The sequence below is a fragment of the Podarcis muralis genome, chromosome 2 (genome assembly GCF_964188315.1).
Source record: "Podarcis muralis chromosome 2, rPodMur119.hap1.1, whole genome shotgun sequence".
Classification (NCBI taxonomy): domain Eukaryota; kingdom Metazoa; phylum Chordata; class Lepidosauria; order Squamata; family Lacertidae; genus Podarcis; species Podarcis muralis.
Window position 1 is genome coordinate 126,724,258 of NC_135656.1, and position 26,615 is coordinate 126,750,872.

Consider the following 26,615-nt stretch of genomic DNA (forward strand, 5'->3'; position numbering starts at 1 on the left):
CATGCGCGCGCTTCACCGGCCGCATTCCCACCTGGCGGATGCGTCGAAAATGACGTTTGTGGGCGGGGCGGTGACGTCAGAGAGCGGGGCGGGGCTCGTGCTCACGTGGCGCGGACGCGACGGAGAGCAGGTAGGGGGAGGCCCCCCCCAAAAGCAGAACCGGGGACCCATTGCAAGCGGCCCCCCAAACCCTGATCTCTGCCTGCGCCCCCGGGAAAGGGGCGGGGGGCGGGGTCCAGGCGCGTCCCTCGAGGGGAGGGCTCGGGGTGCCCCCTTGCGCCCCCATGCCAGGCCGGAGCAGCCGAGCGCAGATGGCCCGAGGCGCCTGCTGTGTAAGTAGCTGGAGTGGGGCCCCCCAGACCCCCCCCCCATCGCCGCCTTCTAGGGGGCAGAAAGCCGGCCTGGCTGGGGGGGGGTAACGGGGTCCCTGCCACGCCCCCTAAGCCCCCCACTCCCCCCCCCCCAGGTCCTTCTCCTGGCGCTGCTGATGCTCCCTCTGCTGCGCTCGGCCTGCCAGCTCTTCTCCTCCATGGCCGCCTCCGCCGGGGGCCCCTACGTCCCCGGGACCCTCTCGGCCGCCTTCGTCACCTGCCCCAACCAGACCGTCGCCAAGGAGATTGCCAGGTGAGCCCCGCCTGGGGGTTGGGATGGATGACCCCGGGGGTCCCTCTCCAATCTGCTGCTCCAGTTGGAAAGCAGGGCCACCCTGGGACCTTCCTTCCGCCTTGCCCCCACCCCGGCCGATGGCGAGGGGGGCTCTGAGGGTCTCTCTCTCTCTCCACCTGCCCACCCCGCAGGGCCCTCGTGGAGAAGAAGCTGGCAGCCTGCGTCAACATCGTCCCCCAGATCACCTCCATGTGAGTGAGGAGGGCCTGGGCCAAGGTGGGGCTGCGAGGCGGCAGGGCACCCCAGAGAAGGGGGGCGGGGCTACACCACCCAGCCACCTCCCCAAACCCAGGCTGAGGGTTGGGGTTGGACTCGTTGGCCCCCGGGGTCCCTTCCAGGATTTGGGGGGTTTCCTTCCTGTGCAATTTCATTTCGTTATTATATTTACATACATTTTTATTATTATATACATTTCAATTATTCCCACCAGGAGCTCTGCAAGGGGGGGCTGGGCCCGGGCCCGGGCCCCTTTGCACCCTCTGCAAAAGGGCTCCCCCCTTCCTGGGGGGCATCACAAGCCACCCCCCTTTTTATTTCATCACATCTCTGCATGGCCCACCCTTCCTTCCTGGGTGCCGTATGTGGTTCTGCTGCCCCTCACAACGGCCCTGTGAGGCAAGCCACGGCCAAGAAGGGGCTCCCATGCGCCCTCGCCTGATGCTCTAACCACTGCACCACCGCTGCCTCCCCATCTCTCTCTTGCAGCTACGAGTGGAAGGGCAAGATTGAGGAGGACTCGGAGGTGCTGCTGGTGAGTCCCTCAGCCCCCTGCTGCCCCCTCCCTATAGGTCCACAGAGGCGAGGGGGAAAGAGGCCTCCAAACGCCCAGCTGCACCGTCTGGTCCTGTGCTGGGGGGCAGGGAAGCCCCCCATTAAGGAGGTGCTGTGTTGGGCACCTGGGAGGGATTTCTGGCCTGGCGCCCCCCCCCCCCGGCCAGGAGGGGGCAGAAGCAGCCCAGAATACGTTGGGAGGCTGCTCAGAGCATCCCCTCTAACCATTGGGCGACACTTCCAGTCGATGAACGCTTTGCATTCAGATCTTGCCTCTCCCCCCAACAGATGATCAAGACGCGCAGCTCTCGTGCCTCAGCCCTCGCAGAGTTTGTCCGGTGAGTCGCTTGGGGGTGAGGATGGCCGGGGGACACACACATTGAAGGACCCTCACTCCACCCCTGCTGCGAGGTAACGCCCCCTTTTCTGCCCCTGCAGGTCGGTGCACCCTTACGAAGTGGCGGAGGTGATCGCTGTCCCCATCCAACAGGGGAACCCTCCCTACCTGCAGTGGGTCGAGGAGACTGTCCCGGAGTGAAGTGGAGGGGCTGGGGGGTGCCCCACGGCCAAGGAGGAGGTTTTAGGAGGAGAGCAGAAATAAACAACTCCGCCCCAGCCTGGTGGGGAGAAAGCCAAGCTGGTGTGGTCTGAATCTGTCCCGGGGGCAGGAGGTGGGGGTCCGGGGAGGGGTCTCGGCTTCGGCCTGCAAACTGCCCTGATCTCTCGAAACTGGACCCGCGAAGCAGCTGCGCCAAGATCAGGTTTCGGGAATGATGTGACGTCCCGCCTAAATGGGCTCTTGTCCAGCCCCAGGCAGGGCTCCCCACCCCACAGCCAGCCAGGCGGGATCCTGGCCCCCTCGGCTCTGCCTCCGAAAGGCAGCCCTTCCTCAAGCAGCAGAGTTAACCTGCGGAACTCCCTCCCACTGGAGCCAATGATGGCGGGCACACTCCGCCTCCCCGGTCGGCGGCAGCCAATTCTTCCGATCGCCAGTTGCTGGAAAACACAGGAGGAGCAAGTTCTTCTTGTGCCTGGATCATAGAAGCGTGGGCTGGCAGAGCTGGCAGGGACCCTGGGGGTCATCTAGCCCAACCCCCTGCAGTGCCCCAGCGTGGGGCTCAAAGCCGCAACCCTGAGATTCAGAGCCTCGTCCTCTCCTGCCCCAGCCACCCCAGCAGTCCTGCCTGGGGGCTGCCTTTGGCTGCCAAGGGAGCCTCCAGGCCCAGCACAGTCTATCTCGAGTCCTTGGGCTTTTTGGCCAGGAGGCTGGGCTGGACGGCCCTGATCCGGCAGGTGCTTCTGATGCTTTTAGGTGGGTTTTTTTTTGGGGGGGGGGTCTTGGGCCCCAGGAAGCAGCTGCAGGCGGCAAAGTCTTGCCCAGAAACTCTTTTATTTGGAAGTGCTTTGTACAACAGTCAGTCTAGCAGCAGCAGAGGCAGTACTACAGGCGCCGGGGGGGGGGGGGGCTGTGTGTGTTTGGGGGGCAGCCGAGGGGGCGCTCTCTCTCTCTCCCACTCAGGCCTCTTTAAATAATACCACCTTTAACCAACAAACAGTAAAAAAATAAGCAGGACTCAAACTCTTTTTGGGGTCCAAGACGATGATATGGGGGGGGGGAGCAGCAGCAGCAGCAGCAAGTAGAAGAAACTTGGGGGTCTCCTGCCCCCCCCCAAAGCAAGAAACGGCACAGTCCACATTCCTCAAGCGGGTAGGGGGAGCCGCCCCACGGCCTGCCCCCCAGAATTGCACTTGTTGCTCTCTCCTTGGCCAGGCACATTGGGGGCCCCTCTGGGTCCCGCTTTGGGGCCCCTAAAACATGCTGCCCCCCTCCCACTCCACCAGGTACTGCACGGTGCCCTCGGTGGTGACACGGCGAGCCAGGATGCGCACCGCCTCCCCCCGCGCCAGCCGCCCCATGGGTCCAAAGTAGCCCGAGCTGGTGGGGCCGCCGGGGGCCACGCAGAGGGCCGAGGGGGCCGGGGCAGCCTGCGGGGGCCGCTTGGGCGCCAGCGGCGCGGAGTGGCGGCGCAGGAGTGTCCGGGGGGCGGGGCCGTCATCCGCCGGAGATCGCTCTGGGCTGCCCCGCTCCGCAGGGGCGGCGTCACCGGGGTCTTGGGGGGCTCCGCTGTTGGTGCTGCAGAAGGAAAGGGGGATCACTTGCTGCAGCCAAAGTCACCCCGAACCTCAGCTTGCCCCCCACTTGCCCCGGACGGCCAGCGCTACAACTCTCAGCAGCGCCTGGAGTGCAGGAAGCAGGAACTCGAGGGTCCCTGATAGACGGCCGCCCAATCTCTGGGGAAGGAGAGGCTCCCCCCCCCTCCTGCCTCCCGTTGCCGCCTCACAACACCCCTGTGAGGTAGGCTAGAGACTTCAAGGCCGCCTGGTCCGCTGCATGGCTGAGTGGGGATTTGAACCCTGGGCTCTCCCAGGTCCTAGTCCGATGCTCTAACTGGAGGAGGGTGGGGCTCACAGGGGCCGCCCTGACCTGGCAGAGGTCGGTGTCTCGGAGGGGCACCTTGTCTGACGCCAAGGGGGTGGACCGCATGATCCTTGGCGTTCCCTCCCCATCCAATCCAGGGTCAAACAGCCATTCATGTGGCCGCTCACCCCACAGTCTGGAGAGCGGCCTCTTGGGGGTTTGGGGCTGGCAGGGGCAGGGGGCTGTGTTGGGCCAGGCTTCCCCTAGGGCCAGTGAAGCCCCCCACTTCCATCCAAGCCCCCCTGGGGAAAGTGGGGCGCACCCCTCCCTCCCTCCCTCCTGCTCACCTCAAGGTCCCTGCAGTGTTGGCCGAGGGATGGAAGGAGGCGAACATCCGGATCGGGGCGCTGCAGGATGGGGGAGAGAGAGGCAGGCCGTCAGCGTGGGGCGGGGAACGCCCCCCCCCACCGTGGGGCTGCCTTGCTTGCCCCCTCACCTCTCCTGGCAGCGGGCGTCGGTGCGGCGGAAGTTGTAGGAGCTGGAAGTGCCGCCGTAGCCGCTGTAGCTCTGATTAACGCTGACTGGGTGCTGCACCACCTCCTGGGGGCGGAGAGAGGGGAGGGGGGCTCTTGAGAGGGACGCAGCACGGCCCCCCCCGGTCCCCCACCCCGCCCTTCCTGGCCCCCGGCCTACCTGAGTGAGGGCCCTCTCCAGGCGCTCCCTCTCCCGGGTGCTCCGCTGCTGCTGCTGCTGCTCCTCCTGCTGCTGCGCCCACTGCCCCCCGCTGCCACTCGGGGCCGGCGGCTGCCCTTTGCGCTGGCGCTGTGGCTGCTGCCGCGGCTGCCCCCGCCGCCCGGCCCTCGGGCGCTCCAGCCCCTTCCCACGCCTGCCCTGCCCTGAAAGGAAGCTGTAAGAGACCCTCCTTATCTGCACGGCACGGAGGGGGGTGCCGGAGGCCCTGCCCCCTTTCCCACCCCCTCGGGGCGGGGGAGACCCCCGGCTCACCTGCTGCCCGCGATGAAGGGGGTCCTGGGCGCGTCCCCAGAGCCGTCGGCCCCCTGGGGGGCGGGTGGGGGGACGCGGCAGTGCAGCCCAAAGAGGCCCTTGCGCTTCTTGATCTCCTTCCCAGAGATGAACCTGCAGAGGAGGCAGGTGTGATGGGGCGGCTCTTGAACCCGGCACCAGCAGCCCCCCCCCCCGGGGTCCCACGGCCCACGCCAGACCTGCCACCCCCTCACCTGTCCTTGTGTCCCGTCAGGGCGTTCAGCAGCTGGCTGTAGCGCTCTCCCTTCGGGGTGTCCGAGAGCTGTGGGGAAAGGGGCAGCGTCAGACCCCCGCCACCCGCAGGCCAGGGTGCCCCACCCTGAGGCTCCTCCTTCATGGGGGGCGGATCCTGCCTTCTGGCCCGCACTGCCAATCCCCAACATGAAAGGGATCCTAGACTTTTACCAGGTCCCATCCCCTGCAGTTCAAGAATGTTTTGCCCCGCATGGGACTGGAACCCACAACCCTGAGATTCAGAGTTTGGTGCCCCCCCCCGCTCTTCTCCTCCCGCCCCCAGGATCCCTCCCCCCACCGGCCTCTCACCTCGCCCAGCAGGAGGCTGTCCCAGTTCTCGCTGGCGAAGGGCAGGATCTCGCGCTCAAAGTCAAAGTACTTCTTCTTGCAGCAGATGCTGAGGTGGTAGAGGATGAGGTGGGCCACGTCCACCCTGCGGGGGGGGGGGGGCAAGCGGGAATCCCTCAGCGCAGCCAGCGCAGCCCCCCACCCTCCCGGCCCCCCACTCCCTCCCGGTGCCTCCTGGCCCTTGAGGTGGCGGCTTCCTTCGCTCTGGCGCCAAAACCTCCTTCCCCGTTCTGCTCTCTCTTTGCTTTCTAGATCAGCTGCTTAAGTCTGACTGACTTCTTCTAAGTTTCCAAGCCTGTCCCAATTATCCCAAGCGGTGTATTTGGAAATCAAGAGATGAGCAGGAAGCTGTTAATTAAAGGGCCCAAGTGGATCAGGATACACTCCAGATGTGGTTTTTTTAAGGACCCACCTTCCTTTGGCCCTCTTTAAACTGCTTTTATATGGAATGGCGGTTGGCAGGGAGCCCGAGGGTCATCCAGTCCAGCCCCCCAAGATGCAGGGACCTCCTGCCCAACGGGGGGCTCAATCCCATGACTGAGTCTGGGCTGGGGCCAGGCCGCTGCATTGCTTTCTTGTGCTTGAGCCCCACTGCCGCCCCAAAGCGCCCCCTCACCATCTCAGGGGGAGACGCCGGACGCTCTCTGGGCCTCCCGTGCAGACGCAGCACTCAAAGACGTAGAACCTGCCGGGTGGAGCCGGGGGGGGGGTCAGTCACAAGATGCCCTTGCCCTCTGACCCCCCCCCCCCGCCCAGGGCTGCCCCTCACCTGTCCCCGTAGAGCAGCGGCTTGCTCAGGCACTGGGTGCAGGCCTCGTGGAACCACTGGGCGCAGCAGCGGCACTGCAGCATCTTCAGGTTCCACCTGAGGCAGAGGGAGAGAGGGGGCCGTCAGCTGAGCGCCCCCCAGCACACAGCCCCCTCCGCAGAGGGACACGCGGGCGCCCGGTCCCAGAGGCAGGGCCCTCCCTCCTCCCTGCAAGCCCCCCTCTTCCGCCACCCCCCTGCCAGGGGGGGGGCAGACTCACTCTCCGGGGCCCCCACAGTAGCAGTAGCACTGCTGGCGGTTGGCGAGGTGCTCGGCGTCCCACTCCAGGGACTTCAGCTGGTAGGGCAGCACCAGCTTCATGCCCAGCATGGCCTTGGCGTAGGGTCCCTTCTTGAGGGCGCCGCCCCGCTGCGGAAGGAGGAAAGCCGTGGGGCAGAGTCAGTGCGCGGGGCGCAGAAGGGGGCCCCCACCCCATGCAGGCTCTCGCCACAGCAGGCTGGTCTATGGCAGAGGGAGAGCCGTGGGGCTGGGACAGAGGACCTCTGGGGGTCCCTTCCAGCTGTGGGGCAGAGGAGACCACTCTTACCTTGGTGGCCACAGCAAAGACACACTGCCGGCACGTCCAGGCCCCATCGCTCAGCACCCGGGGCAGGTGGCATTCCTGGTGGTAGGCTGCGGGGGGGGGGGGGAGAGGAAGGAGGGTCATCAGTGGGGCAATGGGGAGGGGAGGGACGGGGCACCAGGGGCAGCTTGTGGGGCTCCTTTGGCAGACTTACCGTGGCTGCATTTCTCGCACCGCACCAGCCGGTTGTCTGGGCTCACGGCCTCCGAGTGGCACACGCAGCAGGACTGCTCTTCCCCAGGCACAGCCGCTAGGAGAAAAGGCAGGGGGGGGGCGTGAGGGCCAGTCCCCCCCCCAAGGGTGGCTGGGTTCCTGCCCCAAGAGCCTCGGAAGCAAGATAGACTGCCTCTGGAGTTGGAGGCTCCATCGGGAAATAAGAAGTGTCTGCTGGATGGGGCCAAAGGGGGCTCTCCTCAGATCCAGCCTCCCCTTCTCACCCTGGGCAGCCAAGGAACGCCCCCCCCCCCTTCAGAACCATCCTGGTAGGAGCCACTGATATCTCGGCAGTGGAAGGGAGTTCCACAGGTGAACTCTGCACTGGGGTCATCCCAACAGAACAAGAGGGGGTGGGGAGCCAGGCCTGCAGGGGGTGGAGACTGTGGGGGACCCCAAAGAGGGGGCCCAGGGTGGCGGGGGGGGGGATGTTAGCCAGGGGGTGGGGGGCATCTCCCACTGACCTGGGTTGATGTCCTTCCAGAGCACAAGGAACTGGGAGTCGTCCTCAAACTGCACCAGGCACACCTGCCGGAGGGGGTCCACCTGCAGGGGGGGAGGGGGGTGAGCAAAGACCCCCAGCTGGGGGACGGACGGACCCCCCTGACCCCCGAGGGGAGGGGCAGCCACTGACCTTCTTGATGGTGCCCAGGTAGAGGAGGCCGTCGGTCCAGCGCGCCAGGACATCCTGGCCCTCCCAGAAGCGGGGCCAGCCGGGAGGGGCTGCGCTGGGCCCCCCGGGCGCCGGCGGGGAGCCGGGCGAGGGGGGCGCCCCTCCGCTGCCGGCCGCCGGCCGCTTCCAGGGCCCCGAGGTCAGGCGGGCGCTCGTCCGGGTCAGCCGGGCCGAGGCGGGGGTGGCGGGAGGCTCGCTCGCCATCACATTGCGCCCCACCTGCAGCGGGGGGGGGGGGGGAGAGACGGGGGTCAGGCTCCGCCCGCAAAGGGCCCCCCGAGTCCTGCCCCCCAGCTGGGGGTCTCCTGCGGGGGAGGGGCGCCCCCCTTGCCGGCTCCGCTCTCGGGGTCCCTCTCGCCCCCTCGGCGGGGGGTGGGGGTCCCTCCCCGGTGGGTCTCAGGGGCGGCGGAGCGGGACCCTCTGCGGCTCCATCCTCCCGCGGAGCGCCAGTGACGCAGCAGCCGGAGCGGGGGGCCGCGAGGGGGGATGCCGAGGGCCGGGCGGCCGAGCCCCCCCAGCGCCCCCACCCGGACCCGGCACGCCCCCGCGGCCCGAGGGGGCGAGGGTGGAAAGACCCCCCAGCACGCGGGGAGGGGGCGGCCCGCGTCTCCCCCGCCCCAGCGCCTAGTCGGGCCCGTGGCAGCGCCTGGGGGTCCCCCCAATGCCAGGCCCCCCGGCCCCCCTCCAAGGGGATCGCCCTGCTGCAGCGGGGCCCCCCTCCCTGGAATGGAGGGGGGAGCTGGCCTGGGGCCCTGTGTGCCCCCACCTGCTTCAGGCTCCGAACCCCCTTCGTGGGGGGCTGACCCCCCCCCCGGCTGAATTGGGGACGAGAGAAAAGGGGGCCGGGGTCACTAGGGGTATCCTTGAGATTGGGGGTCCCTCCCCTCCAGGCCCCGCCCCACCTGCGCAGAGGGGCAGGCGGGTGTTCAACTGGGGCTGCACCTGTGGAATGGCTGCCTGTTGCTAAGGCGCGCTCCGCCGCCTCCCCTGGGGGGCCCCTCCTGTTTGTTTGTTTGTGTCTCTCTCTCTCTATACATTGATCTCTCTCCCCAGAGATCTCCCTGGCCCCGCCCCTCCGCAGGCCCCGCCCCTGCGGCGCAGGCCCCGCCCCTGCCAGCCCGCTTCCTGCGCGCCGCGGCCGTTGCCATGGAGGGGCGGGGCCGCCCGCGGCACGCGCACGCACTCACGCTCGCCCTCCCGCCGACGCTCCTTCCGGCGGAGGCGGTCTCGGGCGCCTTCTTTGGCGGCGCGCGTGCGCAGTGCGTCGTCCGCTCGGGCCGTGCGCCCAGGAGGGACTGAGGGGCGGCGCGAGGTTGCGCGGCGAGGCGGCCTGGCGGTTGGCGTAATACGCAGAGGGCGGGTCCGGCCCGCGTGACGGGCGGCCGCGGATTGGTCTCCTCCTCTCGCCGCCTCGCCATTGGCTGCCGGGCGGCGCCGCGGAGGAGGACGGGAGCTGTCCGTTTGAATCCGACGGCGGTTGGGTCGGAGAGGGAAAAGGGCGGCGAGGAGGAGCAGGAGGGGCGTCGAGCGCGGCGCCGGTGAGGCCTCTGGGCGCGGGCCGAGGGGCCCCTTCCTCGGGCGGGAGGGACCAGCCAAGCGCACGGCGGCGCTTCCGTCTCTGCAAAGCCCCAGCAGATCGGGGGGAGGCAGCCTAAGGCCCGGGGGCCGGATCCGGCCCAGTCGCCTTCTCAAACCGGCCCGCGGAGGGGCCGGCAATCGGCGCGCTTTGACATGCGCAGAATGTGTCCTCTGGGTTCTTTGTGGGGCAGAGGAATTCCTTCTTCCCCCCCCTTCCCCGTATAGTCCGGCCCCCCACAGGGTCTGCGGGACAGTGGACCGGCCCCCTGCTGAAAAGGTTTGCCTCCAGGCCCAGAGGCAGCCTGTCTCGATGCCGTGGTGCTGGGGGGCATTGGGCCACTGGGAGCAGGATGCTGGACTAGCTGGGTCTCCTTTGACCTTGCAGGCTCGGCTTCATTTCTTTGGCCTCCCACTGGCGTCCTGGCGGCTGAAGGTGTCTTGCTTCTCCCAGAAGGCCTTGCCTGGAGCTGATGGAGGGTCCACCTCCCGTGAGTCCCTTCGGGGGGTCTGTGGGCGTCTCTCTCTCGCCTGCCTCGGGCTTCGACACCCCCCTCCACCCTGCTTTTGTGATTCTTGCATTGCAGGGAGTGGGGCCCCTTCCAACTCAACGACCTTCTGTTTCTTTCTCTCTCCCCACCTCAGCTACCACTCAGGGAGCAGAAGATGAACTCTGAGGACAAAAGTTTCCTGCTGCCGAAAGGCCCCTCCCGGCTCCCTGTGTCTGGGCTGCGCCTCAAGCGCCCGGCCAGCGATGAGAATGAGCCCCCCAAGGTGGACCGGGTGAGTTCTCAAGCCCCTCCCTTCTGCAGCATGGGGTGTATGAATGGGGCATTGCCATTTCCAGCAGAGAGGGACGTTGAATAGAATCAGTGAGGTGGTCAGGGAGCCCTGCAGGTCATCCAGCCTGGCCCTGGAGAATAACAAACAGTTGCCCTTTCCTTCCTCCCAGAAACGGGCTCGGGGTCCCCTGGACCCTACCAAGCGGGGAGGACCTGTGACAGCAGCCCCCTCCTTTCCGAAGCCTCCGCCAGCAGCCCCTGGGCTCCGAAGCCACCGCCAGGCCGGTAAGCTCTGATTGGGGGCGGGGCAGAACCTGGGGAGCCCTTCTGGACTTTGCTGTAACACAGCTTTCTTGGCAGGGGGGCGCCGCCGCTCGAGCACTCGGACACGGGGGACTGCGGGTGTGGCAGGGCCGTCCATCACAGGTAGGCAGTGGGCTGCAGAAGTCTCCCTGTTAAGGGTGCCATATCATACCTGTAAGGAATTGATCATTTAGAGGAGCAGACCCATCGACTTATTTTCCAAAAATATTATGAATATTGTTGTATTGATTTCCATTACAGTGGTACCTTGCTTCTCGAACGGCTTAGTTGTTGAACAAATTGGCTCATGAACGCCGGAAACCTGGAAGTAAGCTTTTGTTTTTTGACAGAATTACAAGCCTGGTATATGAAGGGAACGCAGTGGATGTAGCCTACCTTGATTTCAGCAAGGCATTTGACAAGGTGCCCCATGATATTCTTGTAAAGAAGCTGGTAAAATGTGGTCTTGACTATGCTACCACTCAGTGGATTTGTAACTGGCTGACTGACCGAACCCAAAGGGTGCTCATCAATGGTTCCTCTTCATCCTGGAGAAGAGTGACTAGTGGGGTGCCACAGGGTTCTGTCTTGGGCCCGGTCTTATTCAACATCTTTATCAACGACTTGGATGGAGGACTCAAGGGCATCCTGATCAAAAACCTCTAAGGAAAGAGGAGTCAGGTACACAGGGTAGGCTGAACAGAGATTTATTCATCATTAAGACAGCGCTGAATGGTCAACCACAAGGCGGTTGCCACAATCATGGTCTGACCACAGTACATGCCCTCAGGCTTTTATATGCTACTCCTCTATCAGGTAAATATATGCAATCCTTGCGCCCATATCATTTTTGCAATATTATTGGCTAAAGCAATGCGTAAGCAGCTCACGGACACACTACCTGGCCTTCCAATTGGGCACACCATATTTGGAATTGTTTTCTGCTTAGAAACTCCTGTTACCTTATTAAGGTGTCATCCTCAAATCATTCCTTTTCAGCAGGTTTGGGCTTGTTACCATTCTGACTCCTAAGCATAGGCAGTAATTTCAGTTTTAACTACTTCTATATACGTATTCTATATACTTCAATATACAATATTCTGATCAAATTTGCAGATGACACCAAACTGGGAGGGGTGGCTAACACCCCAGAGGACAGGATCACACTTCAAAACGACCTTGACAGATTAGAGAACTGGGAGAAATGTAAAGTATTGCACTTGGGCAAAAAAAATGAGAGGCACAAATACAAGATGGGTGACACCTGGCTTGAGAGCAGTACATGTGAAAAGGATCTAGGAGTCTTGGTTGACCACAAACTGGACATGAGCCAACAGTGTGACGCGGCAGCTAAAAAAGCCAAGCAATTCTGGGCTGCATCAATAGGAGTATAGCATCTAGATCAAGGGAAGTAATAGTGCCACTGTATTCTGCTCTGGTCAGACCTCACCTGGAGTACTGTGTCCAGTTCTGGGCACCACAGTTCAAGAAGGACACTGACAAACTGGAACGTGTCCAGAGGAGGGCAACCAAAATGGTCAAAGGCCTGGAAACGATGCCTTATGAGGAACGGCTAAGGGAGCTGGGCATGTTTATCATGGAACTTTGGAGTGTCAGGCATAGCCCTACTGGCTTTAGCCCAAACGTAGCAGAGTTTTCCTGCACAGCGAAGAAGCTAGTTGCGGCAGTAATGACAAGTCAGCTAGACTCAGAATAACTATTTACAGGATTTATTAAAAGGAGAAAATAAAACCAGCAGAGTTTCTGCATACAAGTAAAAGTAAAATAAACCCTCTCTTTCTCTCTCTCAAAACCATACACAGCACTTCTACTCCTAACAACACCTCAACTCAAACTGAGCTAGCAATCCCTTGATAACAGAGCAGAGTGCTGGTCGTTAACCAATCAGAGTGAGTAGTTTCTAGGTCAAGCAGACCTGGGCTTTCTGCCAAGAGTAAATTGACACCAGCCTGAGTTAATTGTGCGAAGCTAGAATCTGCAAGTTTCCCACGAGAACCAATTAACAGAAACTGAACAGTTTAGCCTGGAGAAGAGGAGGTTAAGGGGTGATATGATAGCCATGTTCAAATATATAAAAGGATGTCACATAGAGGAGGGAGAAAGGTTGTTTGCTGCTGCTCCAGAGAAGCGGACACGGAGCAATGGATCCAAACTACAAGAAAGAAGATTCCACCTAAACATTAGGAAGAACTTCCTGACAGTAAGAGCTGTTTGACAGTGGAATTTGCTGCCAAGGAGTGTGGTGGAGTCTCCTTCTTTGGAGGTCTTTAAGCAGTGGCTTGACAACCATATGTCAGGAGTGCTCTGATGGTGTTTCCTGCTTGGCAGGGGGTTGGACTCGATGGCCCTTGTGGTCTCTTCCAACTCTATGATTCTATTATTCCAGTTTGCGAACGTTTTTTAGAAGCTGAACATCCGACACAGCTTCCGAATGAGTGCAGCCAATCGGAAGCCGTCCCTTGGTTTGCGAATGGTTTCTGGACTCCTGGAACGGATGAAGTTCGAGAACCAAGCCACCACTGTATAAAAAAACAATGGCATTGCATAGCTAACCTATGAAACTTCCTCCCACAGGAGGTAGTGGTAGCTACTAACTTGGATGGCTTTACAAGAGGATTAAACAGATGCACGTCCGAGAGGGCAATCAAAAGCTACTAGCCGTGATGTCTGTGCTCTGCTTCTATGGTTGGAGGCAGAAATTCTTCTGGATACCTGTTGCTCGAAGCCACAAAGGGGGAGAGGGCTCTTGGGCTTGAATCCTGCTCTCTGGTTTCCCACAGGAAACTGTTTGGCCACTGAGAACAGGATGCTGGACTAGACAGGCCCCTTGGGCCTGATCCAGTTATGTTCTTACAACACCAGGCAGCTATCTTTGCTTTGGCAAGCTGATTCAGACGTGTAGAAGGTGGGTGCCCCGTAACCCTGCATCTCGTGCCCCTTTAACTTGTGTGCATTCAGTGTAGGAAACAATATAAAAAGTTTGGAGAGGGACTGGGGAAAATGCTCTGGCAATCCTGCCCACCATTAAATCCAGCATATTTCAGCTATACACGATTTTGACTTTAGGCGCAATCCATGGAATGGAACCCCCACATATGTTGCTTTAATCTGTCTTGAGTTCCTTGGTGATTTTATGTTTTGAAGTATTATTATTGTTTGGAGATATTTCATGAAGCAATGGAGAGGAGACAGGGTCCCCTTGGGAATCCTTTCACTGCTTCATGTCTCATTCCTTCTTTCCCAGCAGGATCCCGTCGGACGGTGGCTGCGGCAGCCCCTAAGCCAGGTAAGGCCTAGAGAAGGGAGGGAGGTGCCCCCCCTCCTGTGCCATCCTTGAGCCGCCACCGGGACCATCACACTGCCCTCTCTCTATCCCTCTCCTCTTGGCAGCCGCTGCTCCTGCTGCTGCTGGCGGGGGTGAGAAGAAGCGGGCCCCCTGGGACTTGAAGGGGCAAGTGAGCGACTTGCGGGCCAAAGTGGGGACCTACAAGGAGAAGGCCCAGGGGCTAGCCGGGGAGAATGAGGCCCTGAGGCAGCGGCTGAACCAGCTGGAGGGGGAGCTGAAGCAGGCGACGGCCCGCAACCAGCAGCTGGAGGGGCAGAACAGGTGAGTGAGCAGCAGCCTGAGAAGGGCATGGCGGGCTCCTTCTGCTACTCCTGCTGCAGGATCTGACCTCTGCCCTGCCCTCTCTTTGCAGTGCCTTGGCCTTGGAGCTGCAGACCTGCCAAGCGCAGGCCACAGAGAGCCAGCAGAGGGTGGAGCAGCTGGTGGAGCAGGAGCAGCAGCTGCAGGAGACCATTAAGAGCCAGAGCCAGACGATCCGGGAGCTGGAAACCGCTGGCCGCAAAGCCAGGGAGGCCAAGGAGGAGTTGGCTGCCCAGCTGGAGGCCAGAGAGGTGAGGGGGGGCTGGGGACCCTTCCACCCACCCTTTAACGGAGAGACTGTCGGCCTCCATGAGGTGCTTGGAATCCCAAGGGGAGGTGAGGAATCCTTGGGACTAGCCAACATCTGCTTGTGACTCCTGCATTGCAGCGGGTCGGACTAGATGTCCCTTAGGTACCCTTCTGATTCCACAATGCCAGAATCAATATCAAAGTTAAGGGGTGGGTCCTCAGCCCCAGAAGAGGGAGCTAGATACCTAAAAAAAATTTTTTAAAAAAAATTATTAAATATTTTCAACATATAATATAATACAAGCCAAACTAGTTTAAAAAAAACATAATAAGATGAGAGAAAGACTTTGCAAACACTTTTGTAAATCAAGAATTTTTTAATAAAAAATAAATAAAACATAATAAGAAATACAGGAAAAAGCAATAAAAGGTGGGAAGATAAGGAGAAAAAGAAGGAAAATAAATAAAAATCACAACAGTAATAGTAATAATCACAATAAAACACAAAATTTTATGTGTCTAGCCCTCTATCATAATTGTATCTTAATCTTCAATCCCCATACCGAGAAGTGTATCCCTCTCAGCTCTCGCTGGAAGTGCTTCCCCTCTCCTCAGCCTCACACCCTGTTTCTCACACAAGTCCCTTTTCTATCCATCGCAAGAGGGGCCTAGATATTGCTAACCTCTGCTGTGTCTGTTCCTGCTTGTGCTTTTCCTGCGTTTGCCTCCTCCTCCCTGAACGAGCCGGTGGTGCCTGGCTGAGAGGGCGGGTCGGCGGCTCTGGGTTTGAGGTGCCCGTCCCTCACTGCCCCTGGGGTTTCTCTGACGCAGGCGGAACTGCGCCTGGTGCAGGAGAGCCTGGCCCGGCGGGCGCAGGAGAATGAGGCGCTGGCAGCACGCAAGGCCCAGCTGGAGCAGAAGCTGCACGAGTCGGAGATGGAGCGGCGCTCCCTGCACAACGCCGTCCAGGAGCTGAAGGTGGGCCGGTGGTGGTGGGGGGGCTGGCGCTGGGGGTCCCTTGGTGGGGCTGGGTGCTGACGAGTCCCCGCTCCCTCCAGGGCAACATCCGTGTCTTCTGCCGCGTGCGCCCCCTGCTGAGCAGCGAGAAGGAGGCGCAGAAGCAGGGGATGAGCCACCTGCGCTTCCTGCCAGACGACAGCAAGAGCCTTGTCTTATCCAAGGCGGAGGAGGTCAGTCTGGGGGTTGTCAAAGTCTGGGTGGCATCTTGGGCTGTCACAGTTGCCAGGGGACGTCAGGAAGTCTCAACTAGCAGGGTGGTGCAGGAGCAGGTGAAAGCCAAACGTCGATGGCCGGCCCAAGGCCAACAGACCCAATGCCAGCTGAAGGATGTGTGTGAGAGAGAGAGCATTGTGGCCCCGGGAGAGCGGCCCCTGTCATCGCTTAGTCGGTAGAGCATGAGGGTCATAATCTTAGAGTTGTGGGTTCAAGTCTTGCTTGGGGGGTGGACTAGACGAGCCTCGTGGGTCCTTCCAACTCTGCAATTCTTTGATTCTCTGCCAGTCCCACGTTGGCCGGGAGCGAAAAGAGGACATTGTCTATGAATTCAACTTTGACCAGGTCTTCCCTCCGTCCAGCTCCCAGGAGGAGGTCTTTGAGGAGATCTCTCTGCTTGTGCAGGTAAGAAAAAGCATTTTATTCTGTGAACCACCCTGAGATCTTTTAATGAAGAGCAGCACATTAATAAATTAAATAAATATAAAAAATAAATACATTAAGGGGGGAAGCGGCCCACTTCCTCTAGTTTGTTGTTATGTTGAGTATGGTACAGTCTTATCTTGGCCCTCAAACGCCTTGGTACTCGTACAGTTTGGCTCCTGAACGCTGAAAACCTGGAAGTAAGTGTTCCAATCTCCAAACATTCTTTGGCAGCCTTAGTTTTTGAACGGACTCAGTTCGACAACCGAGGTGCCACTGTATTATGATGATGATGATGATGATGATGATGATGATGATGATGATTACCCTGCTGATTTGGCTGGTTTGTCCTGTGAGCCTTGGCTGAAGGATGGTCTGGACATTTCACATAGGGCGGCTCTCCCCCTCCGGGGGCAGGTAGGGTCTGGTGGACGCCAGCTTGACGGCTTCCCTTCCTCCCCGCAGTCGGCCTTGGACGGCTACCACGTCTGCATCTTTGCCTACGGGCAGACGGGGAGCGGCAAGACGTACACCATGGAGGGCCCCGACTGCCAGGACCCTTCCACGGCCGGCATGATCCCCCGCGCAGTGCAGCAGATCTTCAAGAAAGCCCGGGAGATGGAGGCCAAAGGCTGGAAGGTGGGGGGCAGAGAGGGAAAGCGGTTGCAGGTGTCCAAAGGGGGTGGAGGGGTGAGGAAGCCGCAGGAGACACCCGCTGCGTTCACTCGCCATGCTGTAATTCCCAGGGTGGTTTCACACTGGGCATGGGAGCTCCCAGAGAGGGCGCTGGTGAGAGAGGTTCTCCCAAGCCCTCTGAGCACTCGGGGAGGGGGCTGCCTCTTTCACCCTCACCCGCCCCACAGGATGGTGAGACCGCCAGTGTTTTTCTGCAGGGCCTTCCGTTCAGTCTCACAAGATCCCCTGAACACCCGAGGGCTGGCCTGTCTGAACTCCTAGGCCTCACCTTTGGAAGCCTCCTCTGCAGGCCATCTTGGAATAGCCATGCCAGTTAGTCCCTGAGTCTGAGCTGGGAGCGATGTGCCGGCTGGGCACGCGCCACCCCAGCCGCCTTCCCTGGTCTGATCCTGCCCCTCTGCCTGTCTCCTCCCAGTACCATTTCACTGCCAACTTCCTGGAGATCTACAATGAGTCTCTGCGGGACCTGCTGGTGTTGCGCCCTGAGCGGGGCTCCGAGCTGGAGATCCGGCGAGTGAGCCAGTGCACGGAGGAACTGCACGTCCCCAACCTCTGCTACGTCCCTGTTGCTTCGGAGCATGAGGTACCGCGGGGGGGGGGGGGGGGGAGCTGTCTGTCTGGGATTTTCCAGGAGGGTTCCAGTGTTTCAGGGGGTTGGGTAGATGACCCTTGGGGTCCCCTTCCAACACTACTATTCTTCAGCTCTCTGCACTGTGTCCGGCCACCAGCCTGTTTGCAAGGGGTGGAGGAGAGGCAGAAGCCCCATTGTGACCCATTTTAGGGCCTTGGTCTGGGGACAAGGCAGCCAGAGTGTGTCTGCATCCAAAGCCTCTGAGGGGAGGAGCAGAGTGAGGAATATGGGGTTGGGCTAGAGGACCCTGGGGGCTCCCCTCTGACTTTGCAGTTCTCTGAGAGGCTTCAATCTCCCGCTGTTGTAGGAAGGCAGGAGCCATCCTGCCTTTCTGGAGAGCTCAGATCACCTGGGTCTTGGCCCCTCGGCTCCTGATGGGGTTTCTGCCTGCCCTCGAGTTCCTCAAGAGGAACAACTCCCCGCCATCCTTCCCTTTCTATTTGCAGGCAGTGGTAGAAACTCCAATATAGAAGCTAGGCATGAAGCGGCTCCTTAAACCAAGGTTAAACTCACCCAAATGGAATGTCTAGTTGCCATTTTGGGACCAGGCGGTTCTAAAGTCTTATTTTTCAAATGATGGACTGACTGACTGATTCTCAGTTAAACATCTGGTTAGTTCAGATGACCACCTTGAGCTGGGATTGGGGCAGTCCACATATCTTGGCCTATTCCAACTTCTTTTTCTTAACGGTGCATTCACAATATAAGAATATTCTTCGCAACTGAGAGTGGGGCAGTGGGGGCAGGGGAGTGAAGTCAAGTGAGAACAATGAACTGACCACTGCTCCTGCTCAGGCTGCTGAGAGAAACCATTTTGATTCCTGATACTCATTCTGATTGTGCAGCTACAATGTAACGGATAGAATTCTATAGGATGAGCTACTAGTGTGTGGGAACAGTCTAGCTCCAAGGATTCCCAGGCTTGCCCCTCCAGGTGGTGATGTCCAACGCCATCTGGCGCCCGGGCATCTCCGTTTGGTCGCAAGTAGCCAATAGCCAGGTGGAAAATGGGCCCGGCTAGGGCCAGAGGATCTCAGGGGTCCCTTCCGACTGCCATTCTCCGCTTCCTGCCCCTTCAGGTGCTGAAGCTGCTCCAGAGGGCCAAAGCCAACCGCTCGGTGGCCAAGACCAATCTCAACGAGCGCTCTTCCCGCAGCCACAGCCTCTTCCAGCTGCGCATCGAGGGCCACAACCCCAACCGGGAGCTGCACACCTCCTGTGAGTGTAGCCGGCCCCACGATCCCCTGCCGAAACCCATCGCCGGAGGCCTCTGTCTCTGCCTTGGCCCAGAGGCGTAGGCGCTCCCTCTTCTAGGCCAGGCACTCTGTCCCTGGTCCCCAGCACCCCTCAGGGGGAGACGGGGGCACCCACCTGTCTCCCTCCACCCTCACCCCTCCTTTGTCCCCCCGGCAGCCGTGCTGAGCTTGGTGGACCTGGCTGGCAGCGAGCGGCTGGACAAGTCCCTCTCCACAGGCGACCGCCTCAAGGAGACCCAGGCCATCAACAGCAGCCTCTCCAACCTGGGCCTGGTTATCACCGCCCTCAGCAACAAGGTAGGCGGGAGAGGGGGGTCGCGTGTGCCTCCGGGTGGGAGAGTCCCGGCCAGCCATGGGGCAGCCCTTTGCAGCCCCACAGCCCGCCTCCCGCAGTGCACTGGTCTTCTGCGAGGGTGAGGATGTGGCGTCCACCGCTGTCTCACGTGTGGGGTGCCCACCTGTCAGGGGCTCTAGAGCTGTGATTCCTTCCAACTCAATCAGGAATGGGACAGCCTCACGACGCTGGCGGAACCGGCCTGCCCTAAGTGGGGAGAAGGGGCCCCCAAACATTTCCCCTTCCTGCACCCATTCTTGTCCGCTTCCTTTGCCCCCTCGCAGGAGGCCCATGTGCCCTACCGGAACAGCAAGCTGACCTACCTCCTCCAGAACTCCTTAGGCGGCAATTCCAAGATGTGAGTCGGCAAGGAGGGAGTTGATGGCTCCCCCTCCCCTTTGATGCCTGGTCTGCGCTGTCCTGCCAGGAACGCAGGGGATTGGGCTAGATGACCCCGTTCAACCCAGAGGTCTCTGACAGGGGTGCCATGCATCCCCCTTGAGGCACCCTCTGCTTCTCCTCACCCTCTCCTCCTGCCTTTCCCCCCAGGCTGATGTTCGTTAACATCTCGCCCTCGGAGGAGAACTTTGCCGAGTCCCTCAATTCCCTTCGCTTTGCCAGAAAGGTAAGTGGCTGCAGCTTACTGCTGGGGGGCAGGGAGGTCCCTTTCTCTGGGCTGCTTGCAGAATCTCCTCTGCTGAAGGTGCATCCAGACCGTAGCTGGATGGAGGAGGTGGCGGCAGCAGCAGCTGTGGGGACCAGTTTCTGGCCCCCAAAATCTGCCCGGTCTTGCCTTGCAGGTCAATGAATGTGTCATTGGCACAGCGTCAAATCGGAAGTGAGGGCGGCGGAGGCGACTGGTCTTTCTGCTTCTCGGATAGCGACCCCCATTCTTACTCTTTTGTCTTTTAAAGTCTTGATACTTTTTTTTTGTAATAAATATTTATATTTCTGAATTTATATTCTGAAATTTTCTTCTTCCACTGCTGAATTTGGCGTTTTCTGCTGTCTTCCTCCGGTGAGCTGAGTGCACAGGCTCCACTTCAGGGCGTCTCCTCCCTCTCAAGCCTCCCTGCCCTTTCGTTGGCAGCAGTGCAGTGGCCTGTGTGGTGTAGTGGTTAAGAGTGGTAGAGTCGTAATCTGGGGAACCAGGTTCGTGTCTCCGCTCCTCCACCTGCAGCTGCTGGGTGACCTTGGGCTAGTCACACTTGAAATCTCTCAGCCTCACAGAGTGTTTGTTGTGGGGGAGGAAGGGAAAGAAGATTGTTAGCCACTTTGAGACTCCTTAAAGGGAGTGAAAGGCAGGATATCAAATCCAAACTCCTCTTCCTCCTCTTCTTCTAATTCAGGCGTAAGGGAAATAGGTGGCTTGAGCTTGAGTTTGGCCCTTCTGGAAAGGATCCTGTGGCAACGGGAGGACTTTAACCGTGGCTGCAGCAGGAAAGCTTCAGCCATGATAGCATTGGGAGGCTTGTAGGTAACCGTAAGACCCTTGTGGTCAGAGGAGGCTTCAACGGCTCTCAGCAACCAACTCTTGCATGATGTTGCTTTGCTAGCAAGACCAAAACATGGCAGAAATGACCCGCCAGGAAAGATGGGCTACTCCTGTTGAACTCCTTCCTGCAAAAAGCTGCCAAAGACTCCTGAACAGGCTATTATGTTCTTATGTACGAAGAGATAAAAATTTAGCTGTGTTTCAGAGGAGAAAAACATGCTGGTTGTGTCAAGGCTTGTTTGTGAGTTGGGGGGTTCATCCGAGCAAAAATACACACCATAGTAACAAACAACATACTGTTACGGAAGAATCTAGGTGCGAGGCTGCTCAGTCACCCAGCTCATCGGGCAGAGCCCGCGGGTCCCTGCGGAATAAAGGAAGGAGTCCAGCCACCAACCGGAGCAAAGAGCTGTAGACCAAAGTTTATTGCGCAACAGGTTCAAAGAGGAATTTTGAACCCCGAGGATAGGGTGACGACTTTTAAAACTTTCTCACCATATCCCAGAATACAGTTTACACAGCGTCATTGCTACATCACTGTCATGTCACCAAAGGGGAGGGGTAGACTGGGGTTACACTAGTTTAACCTTGGCAAACATGTCCAGACAAGTCCTTGGTACAATATTAGCATAAACAGACATGTCAGGGCAAGACCCAGGTGTTAGATTAGCATAGGCAAACACTTCTGAAGTCCCACCACCCAAAGTACAATAGAACTTCCTTTGCATGTCTGGCCCCTTGGCAAGTTTGGTGATGGGATTAGGCTCTGCTTGGTCAACAATCAGCTCAGCAACTGTCACCTCTGGGAACTTCCTGGAGTCCCTTTTCCAAGGGCAAAATAACGTTGGAATGGAGGAAAATGGCAAAGGAGTTGATTTTATGATTTTTTAAAGCTAGGTAACTTACCTAAGCTGTCAAGTTGAAATAATACATTCAGGCATAATATTTGATAGAACTTCGAACTGAAAATCCCCCTTGCTTTTGGAAGCGGGGTCACGCACGATACACGTGTTACGTGGCTCCGACCAGTGCGGCTGGGATTGGGATAGAAAGCAAGACCACTTCCTGCCCCCTAGGAAGGACGCTCGGGAAGATCGGAAAAAGAGCTCCAACCCCTTGCTTTCAACTGGGATGCCCGTTGAGGAGAGTCGGCTATCTTTCAAGTCGGGTCTCTCCGTCTTACTTTCGGGCTCCCAATTGGTGCGGCTGGCTGGAGGGTGTTAGAGAAAGAGATAGAGCTCAGAACCCCCCTTTCGGGTTGAGCAGCGGTCCACGGTCTCTCTCACCACTTGGACCAAGAGACAGGCGAGAAGGAGCGATAGAGAGGAGGGCAGAGAATTCAGTTGCCAGGAGACTTCCACCCCCTTCCCACCAGTGCACTGGATTTTTTCCTTTTCCTTATACTCACGCGTCTTCTATGATGATCCCGGGATCGATGAATAAGCCGGCTGGATCCCTCTTTGCTCCCCGGCTGAACTCCTAGGGCTTTCGATTACCGCCCGGGAGATGGCTGGGGGTCCAAAAGGATCTTCCCAGGCAAAATGGCCCGGAGCCGGCTGAAGATTTCGGGGCCCCCAGTCAGCAGCCCGGGAGAACCGCAAGCCCCACGTTGGGCGCCATACTGTTACGGAAAAATCTGGGTGCAGGGCTATTCTGTCACCCAGCTCGTCGGACTAAGTAAGTCCGTGGGTCCCTGCGGAAGAAAATGAACTCAGCCGGACAGGAGCAAACTGCAGGAGATCCAAGTTTATTGCGCAACAGGTTCAAGACAAGATTGAACCCCGAGAATGGGGCGACATAAACTTTTAAAAGTTCCCTCCAAGTCCCAGATTACAGTGCAAGAAACGTCATGAATATATAATGAGAAGGTTGGGTTTCACGGATTGCATCGTGAATATATTACACACGTCATGAATATGTTTACAGAGAGGTGGGGTTACACTGATTAACATTTAAGACAAGGGAGGGGGGAATGTGCAGAGTGAGGGATATACATAAATAAACATTTCTTGAGTACCGGTGGTGGCAGGACAATGGGACAGTGATATGCATCGTCTGCCACCTGGTATTGCCCGGAGGAAGGGTTAGGCAGGACGATCTGACAGGATTAAGAAGTTCCTGTGTACGTGACTTGTCGTCTTGAAGATTATGGAGGTAGGGGTAGCAACATGGAGTCCAGAGGCAACTGAGTTGAATGTCACCAGGATGGAGAAAATCGGAGTTGTGGTTGATTTTATATCAATTTCTAAAGGTTTCAATGCTTTCCAGACTCACGTTAGGAATAGGGCGAGAGAAAGGCATAGGAAAGATGGGGCTTATTCCGCCCGCGTGAAGACAGGAAAGAGAGCCTTTTATTTACAAGGCAGGGGTACAGTGTGGTGCCTATGCAATGGTGCGGGGGCTGAGGGTTCGAGGCCGGCTGGGCACTGCAGGGGCCATCGCCTCGGACCCCTTCAGGGAGTGGTAGGGAAGGATGGGTACCCTCCCCCCTGTTCCTTCCGTATCAGCCCCCCCATAATTTCCATAACAATATGTCCATCCTATGTCAATAACTGGTCCCATCACCTCCTGGCAAATAGAAGGGGAAGAAATGGAGGTGTTACCGAGGCAGTGAGAGATTTTACTTTTTTGGGCTCCATGATCACTGCAGATGGTGACAGCAGTCACAAAATTAAAAGACGCCTGCTCCTTGGGAGAAAGGTGATGGCAAACCTAGACAGCATCTTAAAAAGCAGAGACATCACCTTGCCAACAAAGGTCCGTTGTGGGAAAATGATTGCTTGTACATAAGAGCATGAGCAGAGTTCTTATTATTGCAGAGTGATTTTACAGCACGAGATATTGCTAAGAGCATGATGAGCACGTGAACACCTCATGCTAGACTAATGATTGGCTCACGTAGCATAACACTCTCTTTGTCTGTGGGCAAAAGCAAGGTTACATTCCTTGATTCTGACTAATGGTCCCTCCTATAATATAAACAAGAAAAGAGGGCATGTGGGAAAATGATTGCTTGTACATAAGAGCATGAGCAGAGTTCTTATTATTGCAGAGTGATTTTACAGCACGAGATATTGCTAAGAGCATGATGAGCACGTGAACACCTCATGCTAGACTAATGATTGGCTCACGTAGCATAACACTCTCTTTGTCTGTGGGCAAAAGCAAGGTTACATTCCTTTGATTTGGTACCTTGGAGTACCAGGCAGAGCAAGCGCAGTGCTGGAGGAGAGAGGATGATTCATTTTTTACTGCACACAATAAACATTGCGGCTGAAGCCAAAGCTTTTTCTTCAAGTCATCTTGGTGTGAGACTGATTTCTTACTGATCTTCTTACTGATGTCGAGCTGGATTCTCGACATTTGGTGCCCCGTGTGACTGCCTTCGGACTCCACGTTGTTTCTCATCGTTCAGCGCTCACCACACGTCTTTCATCCGCTATGGATCCCGGTGAGTGCTCCCTTGGTACCCCGTGTGTTTGATTCTGGACTTCGCGACGTTACGGACTTATCAGCGCTCACCTCGCCCGGCAAGGGTTTCAGACGCGTCCTTCATCCTTTTTTAGGATCCCGGTGAGTGCTCCCTTATTTTTGCCATTATGGGGCGGTGTCTCTCTCCACCACAGAAAAAGTTTTTTGAAGACCTTAAATTTCTCTTGGCCAGCAACAGCCTCATTGTCTCAGATGCTGATGTCGTGTCTCTTATAGAAGCATTGGATATTCACTGTCCCTGGTTTCCTCAGAATGGGAATTATCATTCAAAAGACTGGGAAAAAATAGGACAATTTTTCCAAAACCACCCTCAGATTGATGTCAAAGTTTTGCATGCCTGCTGTAAGGTTTATAAGGCTATCTCAAGCCTAACTCCTACAAATCTCCTCCTGGCCGCTGCTTCAGCTCCTTTGCCCCCCCTCCCAATCCTCATGCTGCCTTCAGAAGCACCGTCTTATCAGCCTCCTAAACAGGCAGACATTTTTCCTCCTTCGGCTCCTGTCGTCCCTCCTCTGCATTCTTCGCATTCAGCACCCCCCGCTCTTCCACCTCCTCCGCCCAAGGTATCTGTCACCGCTTCCACCCCACCTCAAGAGGCCCTTCGCGCCGCTGCTCCGTTGCTAGCTTTTGATTGTACAACTCCTAATCTCTTTCCTGTGATTGCTCCTGCCCCCCCGGGGGGAGGCCCAGCCAGGCATGAACAGTTTGATTTGAGATTCATAAAGGAACTGTATTCTTCTGTCAAGGACAATGGCCCTACACCCCCAGCCCCCATTATGCTGAACCAAACTGATGTTCTTGATGGGCTGACGAGAGGAGGCAATTTTCTTCCTATTGCCCAACAGTTGGCCCTTGATCCTATGTATTGGGCAGCCACCACCGCTGCCGCTCAGGAGGCCCTGTCCGCCGTGCCTGATGAAAAAAATGAGCGCAATGGCCAGTGGGGAAGCATCAGACAGGGCCCTACAGAGCCCTATGGACAATTTGTCGATCGCTTGTATAATACCCTCAAGTGGCAAGTTCAGGACCTGGCAGCACAAGAAGCGATTGTTTGCCAGCTTGCGTTTGACCATGCACATGAGGACTGTAAGCAAGCGCTGCGCCCTTTGATGACAACATCAAATATAGCCATTGCAGACATGCTTAAAGCCTGCCAGTCAGTGGGCACTGAGATGCATAAAGCTTGCCTGCTAGCCACGGCCTTGTCCTCCACCGTGCCCCAAAATCCTGCAAAGGACAAAACCTGTTGGATTGACAGTGGCTAAGGAAAAAATCCAGTGGACCTTACCCATTACGTACCTGGGACACAAGCTGACAGCATCTGCTGCCATTCCAGTCACGCCTCAACTACAGTTCCCTGATCATCTTAAACTGGTGGATTTACAACAAATTCTTGGACAGCTGAATTGGATAAAGAGTTATTTGGACCTGCCCACCTCCACTTTGTCTTCACTATTTTCTGCCCTTAAAGGACATAAGGATCCAGCAGACAAGATCACAATCACCTCTGCAATGGAAGAGGCTCTTCCACAGCTGTTCCAGTGTTTCCTGGCACGCTGAAAGGCCATCTTCATCCCTACTGCATTGGCCCCCCTTTTCCCTGGGAAGCCACTTCAACCACCAAACATTACAGTTTTGCTGCCTCCTAATAGCAACCATCCCATCTGTGTCATCACGCTTCATTGGGCTTGGACTTTTGACTCAGCAGTACAAGGAGCAATACATCAGACTTATTTACAGCAAATGTGCTCCTGTATCTGCAGAAATGGTTGTGTGACTTCTTCTGGATTGTGGTTTTTACATGCCAATAATCGAGCTACGAAATATCACACAGGTTGCTCGGAAGTGGCCATTGGAATAATTTACCATTCTCATCCTTATTGGCATCACTTGGATTTTACCCCCCAGATATTTTTGTTTCTCCTCCCTCAGGAGTCCTGCCCTATGATGTGTTCCCCTGAGCATGTACAGAGGGCTGTCTTGAAACTATTGTGGACTCTTGGCAAGGGAGGGGGTGAGGGGATTTCAGTGTGTTCCAGTTGTTTCATTCTTGTGCTTTGGCATGGTTCCCGGACAGAAAGCAAGTTGCAACATGGTTTTTTTTAACAAGGCCTGCGAAGACAATGGCCTCTGTTCTCGACCTTGTTGCAATCTTTTTAGTTACAGCAAGCGGAACATGCTTGAAGCGAAATATGCTTGGCTAGTGCCTTTTAGCTGCTGAGAAAAATGATTTTAAAAAGCTTCTCGAAGCTTTGAGCCTTTTTTGGTGGTGGTATTCTAGCATTCCAGTAAATGCTTCATATAAGATTAGCAATAATATAAAGGACAATCGTATATGTTTATCACCTGTGTTTTTATCGCTTGTTGAAATAGTGTCTTATTGTTTTCGTTTCAATCATAATAGCGATAACTTTTTAGGTCATTATCTATATTGTAATTGGACCTATGAGTATTTTGATGGATTTTTTTGTTTGTTTGTTTGTTTTTTAATTACCACTATGAGTGATAGGCCGAAAGTCTCAGTTAATAATGTCACAACCTACATGACCTATGAACAACAGGCTGCGTGTAGAGATTTTATGTTTGGTTCAACTGGATGAGAAAGAGCAGTAAATCTACATATTTGCTTCAATCTGATTTATGGTTATTCTGTGGCAAATTGGACCGAAGCTTTGTTTTTAATTCTATCATCTTTGTTTTAAAAATAATTAACAAAAAAA

The 26,615-nt window shown here is 57.3% G+C and overlaps 3 protein-coding genes across 14 annotated transcripts; 2 read left to right on the plus strand and 1 right to left on the minus strand.

The window, feature by feature from the left end:
- On the plus strand, positions 1 to 2,073 carry CUTA (cutA divalent cation tolerance homolog). Of its 2 annotated transcripts, none has more exons than XM_028720963.2 (6): positions 1 to 130; positions 467 to 624; positions 798 to 857; positions 1,372 to 1,417; positions 1,726 to 1,775; positions 1,876 to 2,073. In XM_028720963.2, the coding sequence occupies exons 1-6, from the start codon at positions 2 to 4 to the stop codon at positions 1,973 to 1,975; spliced, it is 543 nt and encodes a 180-aa protein (XP_028576796.2). In that variant the 5' UTR covers position 1; the 3' UTR covers positions 1,976 to 2,073. The 2 variants fall into 2 exon arrangements, with proteins under 2 accessions (XP_028576796.2, XP_028576798.2); XM_028720965.2 differs by lacking the exon at positions 1 to 130 and adding an exon at positions 147 to 332.
- Positions 2,074 to 2,808: 735 nt separating this feature from the next.
- Positions 2,809 to 9,221, minus strand: PHF1 (PHD finger protein 1). Of its 6 annotated transcripts, none has more exons than XM_077925250.1 (15): positions 8,947 to 9,221; positions 7,721 to 7,978; positions 7,551 to 7,632; positions 7,028 to 7,123; positions 6,838 to 6,923; positions 6,511 to 6,659; positions 6,252 to 6,347; positions 6,099 to 6,167; positions 5,444 to 5,567; positions 5,095 to 5,162; positions 4,862 to 4,993; positions 4,550 to 4,763; positions 4,353 to 4,456; positions 4,204 to 4,263; positions 2,809 to 3,571 (listed from the first exon to the last, which is right to left on the minus strand). In XM_077925250.1, the coding sequence occupies exons 1-15, from the start codon at positions 9,175 to 9,177 to the stop codon at positions 3,247 to 3,249; spliced, it is 2,094 nt and encodes a 697-aa protein (XP_077781376.1). In that variant the 5' UTR covers positions 9,178 to 9,221; the 3' UTR covers positions 2,809 to 3,246. The 6 variants fall into 6 exon arrangements, with proteins under 6 accessions (XP_077781376.1, XP_028576632.2, XP_028576634.2 ...); XM_028720799.2 differs by lacking the exon at positions 8,947 to 9,221 and adding an exon at positions 8,702 to 8,800; XM_028720801.2 differs by lacking the exon at positions 8,947 to 9,221 and adding an exon at positions 8,662 to 8,765.
- KIFC1 (kinesin family member C1) lies at positions 9,165 to 19,868 on the plus strand. Of its 6 annotated transcripts, none has more exons than XM_028720784.2 (18): positions 9,165 to 9,297; positions 9,723 to 9,825; positions 9,980 to 10,117; positions 10,287 to 10,401; positions 10,477 to 10,542; positions 13,685 to 13,726; positions 13,831 to 14,047; positions 14,139 to 14,337; positions 15,167 to 15,313; positions 15,394 to 15,525; positions 15,857 to 15,973; positions 16,457 to 16,630; positions 17,103 to 17,270; positions 18,398 to 18,536; positions 18,732 to 18,871; positions 19,193 to 19,266; positions 19,458 to 19,533; positions 19,709 to 19,868. In XM_028720784.2, exons 2-18 carry the CDS (start codon positions 9,808 to 9,810, stop codon positions 19,748 to 19,750), a joined length of 2,004 nt encoding a protein of 667 aa, XP_028576617.2. In that variant the 5' UTR covers positions 9,165 to 9,297; positions 9,723 to 9,807; the 3' UTR covers positions 19,751 to 19,868. The 6 variants fall into 6 exon arrangements, with proteins under 6 accessions (XP_028576617.2, XP_028576618.2, XP_028576619.2 ...); XM_028720785.2 differs by having other exon boundaries at positions 13,688 to 13,726; XM_028720786.2 differs by lacking the exon at positions 10,477 to 10,542.
- The last annotated feature ends 6,747 nt before the right edge of the window (positions 19,869 to 26,615 follow it).